Here is a 20,533-nt window from a genome sequence, read left to right on the forward strand (position 1 = left end):
CTGAGTCGCATTGATGATGTTGACTCCCTGACCCATCGTCGCGTTGAAGGCAGAATTGCGGAGTATATTATTTTCGGCTCTTCCTCCCCTGCCACGACAGTTTGAGCTAACAACGCCGCCACTTCCAAGGTCAAATCCTTGGTCTCAATTAATTTGCGGAAAATTCCCGCATGACCGATGCCCTCGATGAAGAAGTCCCTTAGCATCAACCCTTGCAGGCGTCTGTGAACTTACAGAGGCTGGCCAAACGCCGGAGGTCCGCCACGAAGTCCGGTATGCTCTGTCCTTCACGACGTTGGTGGGTGTATAATCTGTGTCGGGCCATGTGTCTGCTGCTCGCCGGTTTGAGGTGCTCCCCGATCAATTTGCTAAGTTCTTCAAAGGTTTTGTCCGATGGCTTTTCGGGTGCTAATAAGTCCTTCATGAGCGCGTAAGTCTTTGGCCCGCAGCTGGTCAGGAGATGAGCCCGTCGCTTGTCGGCCGCTGCATCCCCCAGCCAGCCTTTCGTAACGAAGCTTTGCTGAAGCCTCGCGACAAAATCGTCCCAGTCTTCCCCAACACAGTACCCTTCCTCTGTGCTACCGGTGGCCATTCTCGTGGGTCGTGAATTCCCGTTTTTCGTCGCCAATGTAAAGTCCTTACTCTACAGCGTGAAACCACACGAGGCACATTCTGGGGACAAGGTCACTCCGTGATCTTAACTCTTTATTTCAGGACTCCAGAAGTGATGACCCTGCGTGGGACCTCCCTTTATATACCTGTGTGATCAGGTAAGGAGTGTCTCCCACAAGTTCATCCCCTGTGGTCAAGGTGTGCATCTGTGTTGAGTGTATACAGTAATACAGTGGTGTTACATTGTGGCTACAAACATGACACCTTTCACAGTCATCGGATGTCGCAAAGCGCTTTACAGCCAATGAAGTACTTTTGGAGTGTAGCCACTGTTGTAATGTAGGAAGCGCAGCAGACAATTTGTGCACAGCAAGCTCCCACACACAGCAATGTGATAATGACCAGATAATCTGTTTTTGTTATGTTGATTGAGGGATAAATATTGGCCCAGGATACCGGGGATAACTCCCCTGCTCTTCTTCGAAATAGTCCCACGGGATCTTTTACATCCACCTGAGAGAGCAGACGGGGCCTTGGTTTAACCGAAAGATGGCACCTCCGACAGTGCAGTGCTCTCTCAGTACTGCCCCTCCGACAGTGCGGCGCTCCCTCAGTACTGCCTCTTCGACAGTGCGGCGCTCCCTCAGTACTGCCCCTCTGACAGTGCAGTGCTCCCTCAGTACTGCCCCTCTGACAGTGCAGTGCTCCCTCAGTACTGCCCCTCCGACAGTGCAGCGCTCCCTCAGTACCACCCTTCCGACAGTGCGGCACTCCCTCAGCACTGCCCCTCCGACAGTGCTGCGCTCCCTCAGTACCGCCCCTCCAACATTGCAGCACTCCCTCAGTACCGCCCCTCCAACAGTGCAGCACTCCCTCAGTACTGCCCCTCCGACAGTGCTGCGCTCCCTCAGTACCACCCTTCCGACAGTGCGGCACTCCCTCAGTACTGCCCCTCTGACAGTGCAGTGCTCCCTCAGTACTGCCCCTCCGACAGTGGAGCACTCCCTCAGTACCGCCCCTCCAACAGTGCAGCACTCCCTCAGTACTGCCCCTCCGACAGTGCAGCACTCCCTCAGTTTTAGTGCAATCAGTAGATGTACTGCAGCAACTCGCCAAGGCTTCTTCGGCAGCATCTTCCAAACCCGCGACCTCTACCACCTAGAAGGACAAGGGCAGCAGGTGCATGGGAACACCACCACCTCCACGTTCCCCTCACAGTCACACACCATCCTGACTTGGAAATATATCGGCCGTTCCTTCATCGTCGCTGGGTCACAATCCTGGAACTCCCTCCCTAACAGCACTGTGGGAGCACCTTCACCACACGGACTGCAGCGGTTCAAGAAGGCGGCTCACCACCACCTTCTCAAGGGGCAGTTAGGGATGGACAATAAATGCCGGCCTTGCCAGCGACGCCCACATCCCAGGAACGAATAAAAAATTTAGGCAAATTTGATGCGGTTATTGTGAAATATGTAATTTTTTGAATCATGCATTTTGTTTAAAACCTTATTCTGGACATTATAAATCTGTTACTGATTGATAAGAATGGTGGAGGTTTGTTTTTCACAAAGCAGCCTGAGTGGTTCAGTTGGCTCTTCAAGAAACAGTGACTGGCAAATTGTTTACATTGGGAATTCACATTACAAGTGTTGACATAGGCATGTTTAATGTTAACTGTTGATATAAAAGCATAACCAAAACAGGAAGTAAAGCTTCTGGGCAGGAGGTACGGTGAGATGTTTAATCAGATGTGGGCTGTGTTGAATCATGAGCACTTTGTGTCTTTACTGTCACTCGAACAGTGAAATTCACCTCCCTCCGCGTTCCTTCCTCCTGCAACTTACAGACTTGCAACAGCCCAGGGTGATCACGCTTACATTCTCCTGATTTGCCCAAATCTTCTCTCCTACTCTTTCCAACCTTGGCAACGTTCTTTCTCCTTGGTTGGGTTTCTCCATTTAAATAGGATTGTTAATGAGTATATTTAAGTCTGAGATCGATAGATTTTTGGAATCTAGGGGAATCGAGGGATTATGGAGATCGGGCGGGAAAGTGGAGTTGAAGTCATAGATTAGCCATGATCTTAATCAATGGCGGAGCAGGCTCGAGAGGCTGAATCCTGCTCCTAATTCTTACTTTCTTGTATAAAAGAAGAATGCTTCACTGTATTTCAGTCTTTCGGAGGTTAGGGTAACGTGTCCCGTTCTGTCTCATAAAATCATAGAATCGTACAGCACAGAAGGAGGCCATTCGGCCCATCGAGTCTGCGCCGGCTCTTTCGAAGAGCAATCCAGTCAGTCCCCCTCCCCCAGCTCTTTCCCCATATCTCTGTCTCTCATCATCATCATAGGCAGTCCCTCGGAGTCGAGGAAGACTTGCTTCCACATTAAAAGTGAGTTCTCAGGTGACTGAACAGTCCAATACGGGAATTACAGTCTCTGTCACAGGTGGGACAGACAGTGGTTGAGGGAAAGGGTGGTTGGGAAAGGCTGCCTGCGTTTGGTTTCTGCATGCTCTCGGCGACGAGACTCGAGGTGCTCAGCACCCTCCCGGATGCACTTCCTCCACTTAGGGCGATCTTTGGCCAGGGACTCCCAGGTGTCGGTGGGGATGTTGCATTTTATCAGGGAGGCTTTGAGGGTGTCCTTGAAACATTTCCTCTGCCCATCTGGAACTCGCTTGCCGTGTAGGAGTTCTGAGGAGAGCGCTTGTTTTGGGAGTCTCATATCGGGCATGCGGACAATGTGGCCCGCCTAATGGAGCTGATTGAGTGTATTCAGTGCTTCGATGCTGGGGATGTTGGCCTGAGCGAGAACACTTTCATTGGTACGCCTATCCTGCTAATGGATTTGCAGGATCTTGCGGAGGCAGCGTTGGTGGTACTTCTCCAGTGTTTTGAGGTACCTGCCGTACATAGTCCATGTCTCTGAGTCATACAGGAGGGTGGGTATCACCACTGCTCTGTAGACCATGAGCTTGGTCTGGGTTTGAGGCCCTGGTCTTCTACACTCTCTTCCTCAGGCGGCCGAAGGCTGCACTGGTACACTGAAGGCAGTATTGAACATCGTCATCGATGTCTGCCCTTGTTGATAGCAGGCTCCCGAGGTATGGGAAATGGTCCACGTTGTCCCAGGCCTCATCATGGATCTTGATAACCGGGGGGGCGGGAGGGCAGTGCTGTGTGGCGGGGGCAGGTTGGTAGAGGACCTTTGTCTTACGGATGTTTAGTGTAAGGCCCACACTCTCGCACGTCTCGGTGAAGTTGTTGACGATGGCTTGGAGTTCGGCCTCCGAGTGTGCGCAGATGCAGGCGTTGTCCGCGTATTGTAATTCGATGATGGAGGATGGGGCGACCTTGGATTTGGCCTCTGTCTCTCGCATAATAAGAGTGTCAGGGAGCCTTTCACGATCAGGAGTGAAGCGGGACCAGTCCGGGGAAGAGGTGGGGAAAGAAGCAGGTTTGGCGGTGGTTCGCGGAGGTGGGCTAGGTCGAAGGTCGAAGGGCTCCGAAGAATGTGGACGCATGACTTTCAGACGGAGTTTAGTATTTACGATTATCATTTATTATTCTAATTCTATACTTTGCTGGTGATAATGTCACAGTATAAGAGATTCTGCTACCAACACTGCCAGTTAAAAGGATATCACTAAACATTTGAAAGAAAAAAGACTTGCATTTCTATAGCACCTTTCACGACCACTGGATATCCCAAAGTGCTTTACAACCAATGAAGTATTTTTGGAGTGCAGTCATTGTTGTAATGTAGGAAACGCAGCAGCCAATTTGCGCACAGCAAGCTCCCACACACAGCAATGTGCCAATGACCCAGATAATCTGTTTTAGTGATGTTGATTAAATGCTGTCCAGGACACCGGGGATAACTCCCCTGCTCTTCTTCGAAATAGTGCCATGGGATCTTTTACACCCACCTGAGAGAGCAGACGGGGCCTTGATTTAACGTCTCATCCGAAAGACAGCACCTCGGACAGAGCAGCACTCCCTCAGCACTGCACTGGAGTGTCAGCCTAGATTTTTGTGCTCAAGTCTCTGGAGTGGGACTTGAACCCACAACCTTCTGACTCCGAGGCGAGTGTGCTGCCCACTGAGCCACAGCTGACTTTCTTTGAATATATTTAAGGTGGAGATGGACAGATTTTTGAACGATAAGGGAGTCGAGGGTTATGGGGAGCGGGCAGGGAAGTGGAGCTAAGTCCATGATCAGATCAGCCATGATCTTATTGAATGGTGGAGCAGGCTCGAGGGGCCAGGTGAAGAAAATGTTCTACCAGTTCACTTCGCTCCGCTAAATTGCTGGTCCATTTTGTTGGAGGCAGGACGTTGCCGCCATTTTACGCACGGTTCAGATATTTGTTCCTTTATGCTAAGGTATTGGTAGTGGGTGAACACTTGTACTAATACTGTCCGTTTCTTCTCTCCCCTCTCCAGAGCACACTTCAGCTGGCTGCAGCTGGATCGCAGAGTGTTGGAACACGACTTCAATAAAAAGACAGGACCCGTTGTATTGTACTTCTGTGTGAAGTAAGTTGCCGCTGTATTTTACATTTATTGCTGATCATAACCAGACCGTTTCGCATTGTAAATGCCTCTATTTTGTTAGTAGCCTACCCACTAAATGTTACCTCACTGTTCAGTTACCATCCACACTCAGTTCCAAGGTTGTGTTTCAGTGAATTTGCACTCCTCAAACACAATTTGGATGCGTCAAGTCACAGAATCATTGAAATTTACGGCACGGAAGGAGGCCATTCGGCCCATCGTGTCCGTGTCGGCCGACAAAGTTACCCAGCCTAATCCCACTTTCCAGCTCTTGGTCCGTAGCCCTGTAGGTTACGGCACTTCAAGTGCACATCCAAGTACTTTTTAAGGGCTCAAGTTTCCCCAGGAGTTGCTCCGTTTTTTTTTGGAGCAGCTAGTTTTTTTTTGGAGTATCTTAAAAATCGCAATTCTGCCCATTTAATTTGCTCCAGTGTAAGTGAGTTGGTTAGGTTTTTTTTTAGTTTCTTTTTTTTTCAAAAGGGGGCGCTATCAGCCACTTGCGCCTGTCTTGGCCATTTAAGCACGTTTAGACAGCTAAAAGTTACTCCAAACTAACTTAGGCCAACGTATGTAGCCACTTGTGGCCGCACAGGAAAACCTTGCGGTGAGTTAAGAAATCAGCGTGAGGAGACCTTGCAAAGCACTAAACACCTTCACAACAACATTAAAGAAGCAGAAGTACATTTTAAAGCACCAAACACTAAACAAAGCACAAAAATAAGCATTCAATAACAAATTAAAAATACAAGGAAGCTGGGAGGACCTGCACCTAGCACCAAGACTTACAAAGCACTAAACAACTAGATTAAAAACGGATTGGTAAACTAGCAAATACATTATAGCAAGTCCTGTAAATAAGAGTTTTCCGAAGAACTTTTTGATGAGCAGGTTTATTCTATCCACTGAAGCACAGTGTGTTTTATTTCCTTGCAGAATGTTTTTATATGGTATTCTTGTACCAACAAAGGCAAGGCACCTTTATCAAAAAGTTACAAGAATGTTTTATATGACATTTAAACTATTTATTTTTTTAGAATTTTATACTCAAAATCTCTGTGTTTGTTGTTTGCCTTGTTTGGTCTTTAGTTCCAGTCTGACAGACTTTGCTGTTGCATTTGGCTTACACTACCTCTCCCAAGTTCTAATAATAAAGCTTTGTTTTTTAAATATTTGCTGTATATGAGCGAATGCAGCTTCTGGTTTGTAATGTTTAAAAAAAAATGTTCATGGGAAGGGTAATTTAATTTATCCAGAGCAATGTAACTTTTCTTCTTAAATGTGAAGCCGTTGAGATAGATTTACATATTTATGATCTAGATTAGTTTTTATTTCAATTCCATTTTTAACTCTCATCAATTATCTGAAAATATTATAACCCAACATTATGACTTGCTTGATTTTGAGGTTTTATTTTGGACTGAGCATTTATGTTAGACAAAATTATGCAGATTCAAGAACTACCTACTCTAGCAACTGTGCCAGAGGATTTTTGCCAGCATGCTGATAAAACTCCTCATTGACCAACCCTCAAGTACTTTGCAATATGTCAACATAATTTCAATTTTACTTACAAATACAGATATTCTGGCCGCCGATGAGGGAGCCCATTCGGCCAGGGCTAGGGGCAGCGCTTCCGGCCCCTCCCACACAGCCTGCGGAGCGTCGCAGTGATTGTGGGGGCTAGGAGCTGCTGCACATGCGCACACACTCTGGCGTGCATGTGCAGAAGTCCCGGCACTGTTTCCAACGCCGGGAACTGGCTCCCGCCCCCCCTCCCCGCTCCCCCACTGCTTGTGCTGCGCCACGCCAAGGCCTGCGATGTTCCAAGGAGCGGGGAGAATTCCTAGGTAACTTTTCGGTACCGTTTTTAGTGTAGGCAAACTTGGGCCCTAAATGTGATGAGGGTTCCTGCCTCTACCTCCCTTTCAGGCAGTGAGTTCCAGACCCCCACCACCCACTGGGTGAAAGTTTTCTCCTCAAATCCCCTCCAAACCTCCCCCCCCATTACTTTAAATCTATGCCCCCTGGTTATTTACTCCTCTGCTGAGGGAAGCAGGTCTTTCCTATCCACTCTATCTGGGCCCTTCATAATTTTATACGCCTCATTTAAGTCTCCCCTCTGCTCCAAAGAAAACAACGCCAGTCATTAAACAGAAGATTTTCTTCTCTCAGAAGAATAATGACTTGGTTGTAGGCAGTTGGCATGTATGGGGAGCATGCACGCATTGATATTTTATAACATTGTATAAGAGCGTTGAAAGAAATATGGCTGTAAGAGACTTTAAATTCAGGGTTTTATGGTGCATTATGTGTCGTATTGACTACAAATTTAGTATTTAGGTTGGAGATTGAATTTTGTCCTTCCACACTCCTTTAAACACTGCAACAAATCTGGTTTTTGTATCAACTGATAAGATTTGTCATTTGAACAAAAAGCACGTAGTACTTGAATCCTAGAATGCGTGCAAGTTATTTATCAAATTAGAGGTTTGATTTTCTCCAGTAGTGCACGAATTAGTGCCGCTTGCTTAAAAAATACCACTGTGTGATCTTTCAGCATGATCGGGCTAAAACTGCGTGATGTGACAAAGAGTGACCATACCCGGTTAGTCTGTGGAGGTTAAAGGGGCAACTGTTACAATTCTCGCTTCTGACTGGGAGCCTTGGACACTGGCCATGTATATATCGGGAATCGCGTGCGGTTCATTCGTGTCAATGCACAGAGAATCGCGCACAGCCCCTTTAAGGGGCTGCGCGGACCATTCTAGTTCCCGCGCATGCGCGGTTTTTCCATTGTACAGCAGCCTGTGCGGGACCTCAAGCCCGCTGTGTGGCCACACAGCTTAATGGGAACATCGGCAGTGGGCCGGAGATTTTCCAGCACGGATCGGCAGTGAGGTTCGAACTCACCCCCACCCCCCCATAGTTTCTGCTTTTGGTATATTTTTGTACCTTGTGTGTCGGTGTCAGCCGTGGCTCAGTGAGCAACACTCTGAGTCAGAAGGTTGTGGGTTCATGTCTCTCTCCAGAGACTTGAGCACAAAAATCTAGGCTGACACTCCCAGTGCAGTACTGAGGGAGCACCGCACTGTCGGAGGGGCAGTGCTGAGGGAGCGCCGCACTGTCGGAGGGGCAGTACTGAGGGAGCGCCGCACTGTCGGAGGGGCAGTGCTGAGGGAGCACCGCACTGTCGGAGGGGCAGTACTGAGGGAGCGCTGCACTGTCGGAGGGGCAGTACTGAGGGAGCGCCGCACTGTCGGAGGGGCAGTACTGAGGGAGCGCCGCACTGTCGGAGGGGCAGTGCTGAGGGAGTGCTACAATATCGGAGGGGCAGTGCTGAGGGAGTGCCACACTGTGAGAGGGGCAGTACTGAGGGAGTGCCGCATTGTCGGAGGGGCAGTACTGAGGGAGCGCGCACTGTTGGAGGGGCAGTACTGAGGGAGCGCCGCACTGTCGGAGGGGCAATACTGAGGGAGTGCTGTAGTGTCGGAGGAGCAGTACTGAGGGAGTGCTGCACTGTCGGAGGAGCAGTACTGAGGGAGTGCCGCATTGTCGGAGGGGCAGTACTGAGGGAGCGCGCACTGTCGGAGGGGCAGTACTGAGGGAGCCGCACTGTCGGAGGAGCAGTACTGAGGGAGCGCTGCACTGTTGGAGGGGCAGTACTGAGGGAGTGCTGCACTGTCGGAGGTGCTGTCTTTCAGATGAGACATTAAACCGAGGCCTCATCTGCTCTCTCAGGTGGACGTAGCACTATTTCAAAGAAAAGCAGGTGAGTTATCCCCGGTGTCCTGGGTTCAATATTTATTCCTCAATCAACATCACTAAAACAGATTATTTGGTCATTATCACATTGCTGTTTGTGGGAGCTTGCTGTCCCATTTACACTTCAATAACATTGAGCGCCGATAGCCTCACCATTATTCCTACTTCGGAATCCGACCCATTGTTCTTCCTGATGTAACACTAAAGAAACATAGAAAATAGGTGCAGGAGCAGGCCCTTCGAGCCTGCACCACCATTCAATATGATCATGGCTGATCATGCAACTTCAGTACCCCATTCTTGCTTTCTCTCCATACCCCTTGATCCCTTTAGCCGTAAGGGCCACATCTAACTCCCTTTTGAATATATTCAACGAACTGGTCTCAACAACTTTCTGTGGTAGAGAATTCCACAGGTTCACAATTCTCTGAGTGAAAAGGTTTCTCCTTATCTCGGTCCTAAGTGTCTTACCCCTTATCCTTAGACTGTGACCCCTGGTTCTGGACTTCCCCAACATTCTTCCTGCATCTAACTGTTCAATCCTGTCAGAATTGTATATGCTTCTATGAGATCCCATCTCATTCTTCTAAATTCCAGTGAATATAAGCCTAGTCGATCCAGTCTTTCTTCATATGTCAGTCCTGCCATCCCGGGAATCAGTCTGGTGAACCTTCGCTGCACTCCCTCAATAGCAAGAATGTCCTTCCTCAGATTAGGAGACCAAAATTGCACACAATACTCATGGTGTGGTCTCACCAAGGCCCTGTACAACTGCAGTAAAACCTCCCTGCTCCGATACTCAAATCCCCTCGCTATGAAGGCCAACATGCCATTTGCTTTCTTCACCGCCTACTGTACCTGTATGCCAACCTTCAATGACTGATGTACCATGACACCCAGGTCTCGTTGCACCTCCCCTTTTACTAATCTGTCACCATTCAGATAATATTCCGCCTTCCTGTTTTTACCACCAAAGTGGATAACCTCACATTTATCCACATGCATTTGCCCACTCACCTAACCTGTCCAAGTCACCCTGCAGCCTCTTAGCATCCTCCTCACAGCTCACACTGCCACCCAGCTTAGCGTCATCTGCAAACTTGGAGATATTACTCTCAATTCCTTCATCTAAATCATTAATATATATTATAAATAGCTGGGGTCCCAGCACTGAACCTTGCGGTACCCCACTAGTCACTGCCTGCCATTCAGAAAAGGACCCGTTTATTCCCACTCTTTGCTTCCTGTCTGCAAAGAAAGAACTATAATGTTGAGATGCGCAGCAGTGTGCCTGCACTCCAGGCACTAATGCTCCTGCCTTCACTTTGAACACAAGGTGTGTCATTTTCTCAAAGCAGATTGTATGAATTAAAGATGCAGATGCAGGAAACAGGGAATAACCGAGGCTGTGACCTTGAACTGAAATCCGCACTGCAAAAGGACTCGATATTATCAGCGTTACATTCATCGCTTCCCTCTCTCAATCAGCCAAGGGAGGTTCAGTGCCAGGACAAATGGATACTGTCAGGGGGATAAATAATCAATCAGCTCAAACAGTAAAGCAGATTATTTCCGAAACATCTTTGACTACATAACCAGTGACATCTTTTATGTGTACCAAATCTTGCTCTGTTGCTGTTTGCAAACTTCAACAAGTGTGTTTTCAGTAAGGCTAAGAGAGAGCCTTTTAAATAAAGCTTTAGAAAAAAATGAAAGGAAAGAAAAACTTGCATTTATATAGCGCCTTTCACGACCACCGTGGGTCCCAAAGCACTTTACAGCCAATGAAGTACTTTTGAAGCATAGTCACTGTTGTAATGTGGGAAACGTGGCAGCCAATTTGCGCACAGCAAGCTCCCACAAATAGTAATGTGATAATGACCCAGATCATTTGTTTTAAGAACAAGAATTAGGAGCAGGAGTCGGCCATTCGGCCCCTCGAGCCTGCTCTGCCATTTAATAAGATCATGGCTGATCTTCGACCTCAACTCCACTTTCCTGCACTATTCCCATATCCCTTGATTCCCTTAATATCTAAAAATCCATCGATCTCAGCCTTGAATATACTCAAAGACTGAGCCTCCACAGTCCTCTGGGGTAGAGAATTCCAAAGATTCACCACCCTCAGTGAAGAAATTTCTCCTCATCTCAGTCCTAAATGGCGGACCCCTTATCCTGAGACTGTGACCCCTGGTTCTAGACTCCCCAGCCCGGGGGAAACACCCTCCCTGCATCTACCCTGTCAATCCCTGTGAGAATTTTGTATGTTTCAATGAGATCACCTCTCATTCTTCTAAACTCTAGAGAATGTAGGACTAATCAACTCAATCTCTCCTCATAGAACAATCCACCCCATCCCAGGAATCAGTCTGGTGAACCTTTGTTGCACTCCCTCTATAGCAAGTATATTCTTCCTTAGGTAAGGAGACAAAAACTGTACATAATACTCCAGGTGGATTCACTCTGGAGCATCCACGATGCTGAGAATGACGTGAATAGCAGGTTTAGTGATATGGTCTTACCGCAGGTAAAAGGTCCACAGCCAGATAGGGAATGGAAGACCAACAGGAAGAGCAGTGCAAGGAAGGTAGTGCAGGGATCCCCTGCGGTCATCCCCCTTCCAAAACAGATACACCGCTTTGGGTACTGTTGAGGGGGATGACTCATCAGGGGAGGGCAGCAGCAGCCAAGTTCATGGCACCGTGGCTGGCTCTGCTGCACAGGAGGGCAGGAAAAAGAGTGGGAGAGCGATAGTGATAGGGGATTCAATTGTAAGGGGAATAGATAAGCGTTTCTGTGGTTACAACCGAGACTCCAGGATGGTATGTTGCCTCCCTGGTGCAAGGGTCAAGGACGTCTCGGAGTGGGTGCAGGACATTCTGAAAAGGGAGGGTGAACAGCCAGTTGTCGTGGTGCACATTGGTACCAATGACATAAGTAAAAAGCGGGATGAGGTCCTACGAGGCGAATTTAGGGAGCTGAGGAGCTAAATTAAAAAGTAGGACCTCAAAAGTAGTAATCTCAGGATTGCTACCAGTGCCACGTGCTAGTCAGAGTAGGAATCGCAGGATAGCTCAGATGAATACGTGGCTTGAGGAGTGGTGCAGAAGGGAGCGATTCAAATTCCTGGGACATTGGAACCGGTTCTGGGGGAGGTGGGACCAGTACAAACCAGACGGTCTCCACCTGGGCAGGACCGGAACCAATGTCCTAGGGAGAGTGTTTGCTAGTGCTGTTGGGGAGGAGTTAAACTAATATGGCAGGGGGATGGGAAACTATGCAGGGAGACAGAGGGAAATAAAAAGGAGGCAGAAGCAAAATATAGAAAGGAGAATAGTAAAAGTGGAGGGCAGAGAAACCCAAGTCAAAAAACAAAAAGGGCCACTTTACAGCAAAATTCTAAAGAGGCAAAGTGTGTTAAAAAAAACAAGCCTGAAGGCTTTGTGCCTCAATGCGAGGAGTATTTGGAATAAAGTGGATGAATTAACTGCACAGATAGCAGTTAACAGATACGATATGATTGGCATCACGGAGACATGGCTCCAGGGTGACCAAGGCTGGGAACTCAACATCCAGGGGTATTCAGCATTTAAGAAGGATAGGCAGAAAGGAAAAGGAGGCGGGGTGGCGTTGCTGGTGAAAGATGAAATCAATGCAATTGTAAGGAGGGACATTTGCCTGGATGATGTGGAATCGGTATGGGTGGAGCTGCGGAATTCCAAAGGGCTGAAAACGCTAGTGGGAGTTGTGTACAGACCACCAAACAGTAGTAGTGAGGTTGGGGACAGCGTCAAGCAAGAAATAAGGGATGTGTGCAATAAAGGTACAGCAGTAATCATGGGCGACTTTAATCTACACACTGATTGGGCTAACCTGACTGGTAGCAATGCGGTGGAGGAGGATTTCCTGGAGTGTATTAGGGATGGTTTTCTGGACCAATATGTCAAGGAACCAACCAGAGAGCTGGCCATCCTAGACTGAGTGATGTGTAATGAGAAGGAAATAATTAGCAATCTTGTTGTGCGAGGCCCCTTGGGGAAAAGTGACCATAATATGGTAGAATTCTTTATTAAGATGGAGAGTGACAAAGTTAATTCGGAAACTAGGGTCCTGAACTTAAGGAAAGGTAACTTCGACGGTATAAGGTGTGAATTGGCTAGAATAGACTGGCAAACGGTACTAAAAGGGTTGACAGTGGATAAGCAATGGCAAACATTTAAAGATCACATGGATGAACTTCAGCAAATGTACATCCCTGTCTGGAGTAAAAATAAAACTGGGAAGGTGGCTCAACCATGGCTAACAAAGGAAATTAAGGATAGTGTTAAAGCCAAGGAAGAGGCATATAAATTGGCCAGAAAAAGCAACAAACCTGAGGACTGGGAGAAATTTAGAATTCAACAGAGGAGGACTAAGGGTTTAATTAAGAGGGGGAAAATAGAGTATGAGAGGAAGCTTGCAGGGAACATAAAAGCTGACTGCAAAAGCTTCTATAAATATGTGAAGAGAAAAAGATTAGTAATGACAAACGTAGGTCCCTTGCAGTCGGAGTCAGGTGAAATTATAATGGGGAACAAAGAAATAGCAGACCAATTGAACCAATTCTTCGGTTCTGTCTTCACGAAGGAAAATACAAATAACCTTCCGAAGGCACTAAGGGACAGTGGGTCAAGCGAGAAGGAGGAACTGAAGGATATCCTTATTAGGCGGGAAATTGTGTTTGGGAAATTGATGGGATTGAAGGCCGATAAATCCCCAGGGCTTGATAGTCTGCATCCCAGAGTGCTCCAGGAAGTGGTCCGAGAAATAGTGGATGCATTGGTGATCATTTTCCAACAGTCTATCGACTCTGGATCAGTTCCTATGGACTGGAGGGTAGCTAATGTAACACCACTTTTTAAAAAAGGAGGGAGAGAGAAAACAGGTAATTATAAACCGATTAGCTTGACATCGGTGGTGGGGAAGAAGTTGGAATCGATCATGAAGGACGAAATAGCAGCGCATTTGGAAAGCAGTGACAGGATCGGTCCAAGTCAGCATGGATTTATGAAAGGGAAATCAAGCTTGACGAATCTTCTGGAATTTTTTGAGGATGTAACTAGCAGAGTGGACAAGGGAGAACCTGTGGATGTGGTGTATTTGGACTTTCAAAAGGCTTTTGACAAGGTCCCACACAAGAGATTGGTGTGCAAAGTCAAAGCACATGGTATTGGGGGTAATATACTGATGTGGATAGAGAACTGGTTGGCAGACAGGAAGCAGGGAGTCGGGATAAATGGGTCCTTTTCAGAATGGCAGGCAGTGACGAGTGGAGTGCCGCAGGGCTCAGTGCTGGGACCCCAGCTCTTTACAATATATATTAACGATTTGGATGAAGGAATTGTGTGTGATATCTCCAAGTTTGCAGATGACACTAAACTGGGTGGCGGTGTGAGCTGTGAGGGGGACGCTAAGAGGCTGCAGGGTGACTTGGACAGGTTAGGTGAGTGGACAAATGCATGGCAGATGCAGTATAATGTTGATAAATGTGAGGTTATCTATTTTGGGGGCAAAAACATGAAGGCAGAATATTATCTGAATGGCGGCAGATTAGGAAAAGGGGAGGTGCAACGAGACCTGGGTGTCATGGTTCATCAGTCACTGAAAGTGGGCATGCAGGTACAGCAGGCGGTGAATAAGACAAATGGTATGTTGGCCTTCATAGCGAGGGGATTTGAATATAGAAGCAGGGAGGTCTTACTGCAGTTGTACAAGGCCTTAGTGAGGCCTCACCTGGAATATTGTGTTCAGTTTTGGTCTCCTAATCTGAAGAAGGACGTTCTTGCTATTGAGGGAGTGCAGCGAAGGTTCACCAGACTAATTCCAGGGATGGCAGGACTGTCATATGAGGAGATTCTGGATCAACTGGGCCTTTATTCACTGGAGTTTAGAAGGATGAGAGGGGATCTCATAGAAACATATAAGATTCTGACGGGACTGGACAGGTTAGATGCGGGAAGAATGTTCCCGATGTTGGGGAAGTCCAGAATGCCATTGTGATGTGTGTGTTATTTTGTACTTTGAAGCTTAAGAATTATAGAATCACAGAACGGTTACAGCACAGGAGGCCATTCGGCCCATCGAGCCCGTGCCGGCTCTCTGCAAGAGCACCTCAGCTAGTCCCACTCCCCCGCCCTTTGTATAGGGCCTTGGTGAGGCCTCACCTGGAATATTGTGTTCAGTTTTGGTCTCCTAATCTGAGGAAGGACGTTCTTGCTATTGAGGGAGTGCAGTGAAGGTTCTCCAGACTGATTCCAGGGATGGCAGGACTGACGTATGAGGAAAGACCGGATCGACTGGGCTTGTATTTACTGGAGTTTAGAAGAATGAGAGGGGATCTCATAGAAACATAAAATTCTGACGGGACTGGACAGGTTAGATGCAGGAAGAATGTTCCTGATGTTGGGGAAGTCCAGAACCAGAGGACACAGTCTAAGGATAAGGGGTAAGCCATTTAGGACCGAGATGAGGAGAAACTTCTTCACTCAGAGAGTTGTTAACCTGTGGAATTCCCTGCCGCAGAGAGTTGTTGATGCCAGTTCACTGGATATATTCAAGAGGGAGTTAGATATGGCTCTTACGGTGAAGGGGATCAAGGGGTATGGAGAGAAAGCAGGAAAGGGGTACTGAAGGAATGATCAGCCATGATCTTATTGAATGGCGGTGCAGGTTCGAAGGGCCAAATGGCCTACTCCTGCACCTATTTTTCTATGTTTCTATGTTTCCAGATGTGGTCTCACCAGGGCCCTATATAATTGCAGTAAGACGACTTTACTCTTATACTCAAATCCTCTTGTAATAAAGGCCAACATACCATTTGTTTCCTAATTGCTTGCTGTACCTGCATGTTAACTTTCAGTGATCGGTGTATAAGGACACCCAGGTCCCTCTGAACACCAACATTTTCCAATCTCTCACCATTTAAAAAATACTCTGCTTTTCTATTTTTCCTGCCAAAGAGGATAACGTCACATTTCTCCACATTATATTCCATTTGCCATGTTCTTGCCCACTCACTCAGTCTGTCTATATCCCCTTGAAGCCTCTTTGCATCCTCCTCACAACTTACATTCCCACCTAGCTTTGTATCATCAGCAAACTTGGATATATTACACTCGGTCCCCTCATCTAAATCATTGATATAGATTGTGAATAACTGGGGCCCCAGCACCGATCCTTACGGTACCCCACTAGTTACAGTCTGCCAACCCGAGAATGACCAGTTTATTCCTACTCTCTGTTTTCTGTCCGCTAACCAATCCTCATTCTATGCTAGTATATTACCCTGATTCCCATGAACACTAATTATGTTCTATAACCTCTTGTATGGCACCTTATCGAATGCCTTCTGAAAATCCAATACATCACATCCACTGGTTTCCCCTTATCTATTCTGCTCGTTACAACCTCAAAAAACTCTTAACAGATTTGTCAAACATGATTTCCCTTTCATAAATCCGTGTTGACTCTACCCAATCTGATTATTCTTTTCTCAGTGCCCTGTTACCACGTCCTTAACAATAGATTCCAGCATTTTCCCTACGACTGATGTCAGGCTAATTGGTCTGTAGTTCCCCGTTTTCTCTCTCCCTCCTTTCTTAAATAGCGGGGTTACATTTGCTACCTTCCAATCCGCGGGAATCGTTCTACAATCTATGGACTGTTGCTTGAGGGATAAATATTGGCCAGGACACTGGGGATAACTCCCCTGCTCTTCTTCAAATTAGTGACCATGGGATCTTTTACATCCACTTAAGAGAACAGATGGGGCCTCGGTTTAATGTCTCATCTGAAAGACGGTATCTCCGACAGTGCGGCACTCCCTCAGTACTGCCCCTCCGACAGTGCGGCACTCCCTCAGTACTGCCCCTCCGACAGTGCGGCACTCCCTCAGAACTGCCCCTCCGACAGTGCGGCACTCCCTCAGCACTGCACTGGGAGTGTCAGCCTAGATTTTTGTGCTCAAGTCTCTCTGGAGTGGGACTCGAACCCACAACCTTCTGACTCAGAGGCGAGTGTGCTGCCCACTGAGCCACAAAAATTGTGGTGAGCATCTGATAAGATCGACCAGTGTCACTTTTCTTTCTTTGTCAGTCACCATGTGACATCCTCCTGTGACAATCAGCATTGGGTGCTGATCGACTCAAACAGCCATCACTGTCATCAGAAACTTTTTATAATTGGTGCCCTTTGATTTATGTGGATGTTAAAAGTACGTGTACCTTAAACTAATCATCAAATATAAAGTACAGGAAAAAATTGCCACTTTCGTAGTCTTTGGAGAATGTGGGAATCAAGTGAGGAACAACATGTTATTGATATTTCAGTCGTCACACCGATATCGGGTTTTATATATAAACACAACTGTGCAATTTATAGCAGTTATATTTCAGACTGCCCTTTAATTTGCATGGTTATCTGGAATGATTTTCTATAAATAAAGAAGTGATATGAGGACGTTGGGCAACAATGCAGAGACTTAAATCTGCCAAACTGTAATGTCGCAACTATATAAAATTCCACAATGCTGTTTCAACTTTATCATCCCCTGAAGGCCTTAAAATATGAGCAACACTAACTCTGCTCCCGCTGGAGTTTATGAAGGATTATGTATTCCAATTAACTGCAGAGCTTTAAACAAGATGATCTGCAAAAGTTTGATCCAGGCCATAAAAAATAACCTTTTAAAGCAGTTATATTTGTCAGGCCGGCATTGAATTTGTTGATAACCTGTCTCATTTTATTCACGTAAATGTTCGGGCAATAAATTAACCACTGGCAGGCATTTCGATCAGCCCGGTTTGTACAAGATCATTGTTGAGTTGAACCTGGCCTGAAGCAATGGAACTCCTCCCGGCCAAAGCTTCTCTTTGAAGATAGGAAGCTTCCAAGTTACGGCTGCAGAATTTATTCGACTTAACTTAAATTGAAAGATTTGAAGTAGTTGGGTTAGAGGAGAGTTCAAGGGAATTGTTTTCACCCGGAGGGTGGTGTGGGTCTGGAACTCACTGCCTGAAAGGGTGGTAGAGGCAGAAACCCTCATCACATTTTTAAAAGTGTTTGGATATGCAGATAAGAATTAGGAGCAAGAATCGGTCATTCGGCCCCTCGAGCCTGCTCCGCCATTCAGTAAGATCATGGCTGATCTTCGACCTCAACTCCCGCCCGATCCCCATATCCCTTGATTTCCTTAATATCCAAAAATCTATCGATCTCAGCCTTGAATATACTCAACGACTGAGCCTCCACAGCCCTCTGGGGCAGAGAATTCCAAAGATTCACCACTCTCTGAGTGAAGAAATTCCTCCTCATCTCAGTCCTAAATGGCCGACCCCTTATCCTGAGACTGTGACCCCTGGTTCTAGACTCCCCAGCCCGGGGGAAACATCCTCCCTGCATCTACCCTGTCAAGCTCTGTGAGAATTTTGTATATTTCAATGCGATCACCTCTCATTCTTCTAAACTCTAGAGAATACAGGCCTAGTCTACTCAATCTCTCCTCATAGGACAATTCCCCCCCATCCCAGGAATCAGTCTGGTGAACATTCGTTGCACTTCCTCTATGGCAAGTATATCCTTCCTTTGGTAAGGAGACCCAAACTGTACACAACACTCCAGGTGTGGTCTCACCAGGGCCCTGTATAATTGCAGTAAGACGTCTTTACTCTTATACTCTTACATGAAGTGCCGTAACCTACAGGGCTACAGACCAAGAGCTGGAAAGTGGGATTAGGCTGGGTAGCTCTTTGTCGGCCGGCCGAAATGGCCTCCTTCTGTGCCATAAATATCTATGAATCTATGATTAACCTAATTTAATTCCACAACTATATTTTTTACTAAAATGCCCTAACTGAAAGGCATTGCCTGGAAAAAAAACTAAAGTAACGTTGGTGGAGGTAAATTCAATCATGGCTTTCAAAAGGGAATTGGATAAGTACCTGAAGGAAAAAAAATTGCTGGGCTACGGGGAAAGAAACATAGAAACATAGAAAATAGGTGCAGGAGTAGGCCATTCAGCCCTTCGAGCCTGCACCGCCATTCAACAATATCATGGCTGATTATTCCCTCAGTACCCCTTTCCTGCTTTCTCTCCATACCCCTTGATCCCTTTAGCCGTAAGGGCCATATCTAACTCCCTCTTGAATATATCCAATGAACTGGCCTCAACAACTCTCTGCGGTAGGGAATTCCACAGGTTAATAACTCTCTGAGTGAAGAAGTTTCTCCTCATCTCGGTCCTAAATGGCTTACCCCTTATCCTTAGACTGTGTCCTCTGGTTCTGGACTTCCCCAACATCAGGAACATTCTTCCTGCATCTAACCTGTCCAGTCCCGTCAGAATTTTATGTTTCTATGAGATCCCCTCTCATTCTTCTAAACTCCAGTAAATACAAGCCCAGTCGATCCAGTCTTTCCTCATATGTCAGTCCTGCCATCCCTGGAATCAGTCTGGAGAACCTTCACTGCACTCCCTCAATAGCAAGAACGTCCTTCCTCAGATTAGGAGACCAAAACTGAACACAATATTCCAGGTGAGGCCTCACCAAGGCCCTATACAAAGGGCGGGGGAGTGGGACTAGCTGAGGTGCTCTTGCAGAGAGCCGGCACGGGCTCGATGGGCCGAATGGCCTCCTGTGCTGTAACCGTTCTGTGATTCTATAATTCTTAAGCTTCAAAGTACAAAATAACACACACATCACAATGGCATTCTGATGCACAAACTAATGATGTACATCCAAAGTGTATTCATTCTGCAGTGTCACATTCTCGGTTTTGATTTACCCAGTGACCAAGGGGCATAGAATTCATCTCCACAGACGCTGCCTGACCCGCTGAGTATTTCCAGCACTTTCGGTTTTCATTTCAGATTCCAGTGTCCGCAGTGATTTGCGTTTGTATTAGAATTAATCCAACAGTGTCCGCCTTATGTCTGCAGCTTCGCCTGCGAAAGGGACAGCCTTGCTTCAGTTCTTAATCGCTGTTGTCGGTGATGTTCGCTCGGCTGCCCACTGAGGTTGCAGCACTGAGCAAAGGGTGAATATAGGATTTTGGCTGAGTGGTCAGGGAGCTAACTGATGTGCATATATCTGCCATTAAAACAGGCAGCCAGTCAATGATTGCGCTCACTTCAAAGAACCTCCTGCTGGTGGTTAAAGTCTGGTTGTTTCATCGCCGCGGACGTGGTTGGAATGAAAAAAACATTTCAGTCCTTGATGTAATCGAGGTGGACAGTGCTGTTTCTTCCCCTTCTGCACTGTTCTGTGCAGAGATGATATATGGCTTCTGGTTGCATCTGAATGCCACTGCTTTGTTGTTTAATGAGCAATACACCCATGGCCAGAATACACGGCACTCCTAATGAATTGTTTTAATCGAAATCCGTCTCCGGAAATGTTTCCTTTTTGTGCATTTCATTTCCCCTTTCCCCTGGGATTTGACCTTGAATCATAGAATCAGAAAAGTTTACAGCACAGCAAGAGGCCATTCAACCCATCGTGTCCGTGCCGGCCGACCAAGAGCTACCCAGCCTAATCCCACTTTCCAGCTCTGGGTCCGTAG

The 20,533-nt window shown here is 46.9% G+C and overlaps 1 protein-coding gene across 4 annotated transcripts in view; it reads left to right on the forward strand.

The window, feature by feature from the left end:
• frmd4a (FERM domain containing 4A) overlaps window positions 1-20,533 on the forward strand; it is an 810,443-nt gene that overhangs the window by 563,678 nt on the left and 226,232 nt on the right. For all 4 annotated transcript variants that reach the window (XM_070897082.1, XM_070897085.1, XM_070897084.1 and 1 more), the window contains one exon: window positions 5,063-5,155. In XM_070897082.1, coding sequence (XP_070753183.1) covers window positions 5,063-5,155 — 93 coding nt within the window. The remainder of the gene's footprint in view (window positions 1-5,062; window positions 5,156-20,533) is intronic.

Source organism: Pristiophorus japonicus, chromosome 13, assembly GCF_044704955.1.
Source record: "Pristiophorus japonicus isolate sPriJap1 chromosome 13, sPriJap1.hap1, whole genome shotgun sequence".
In the NCBI taxonomy this organism is placed as follows: Eukaryota; Metazoa; Chordata; class Chondrichthyes; family Pristiophoridae; genus Pristiophorus; species Pristiophorus japonicus.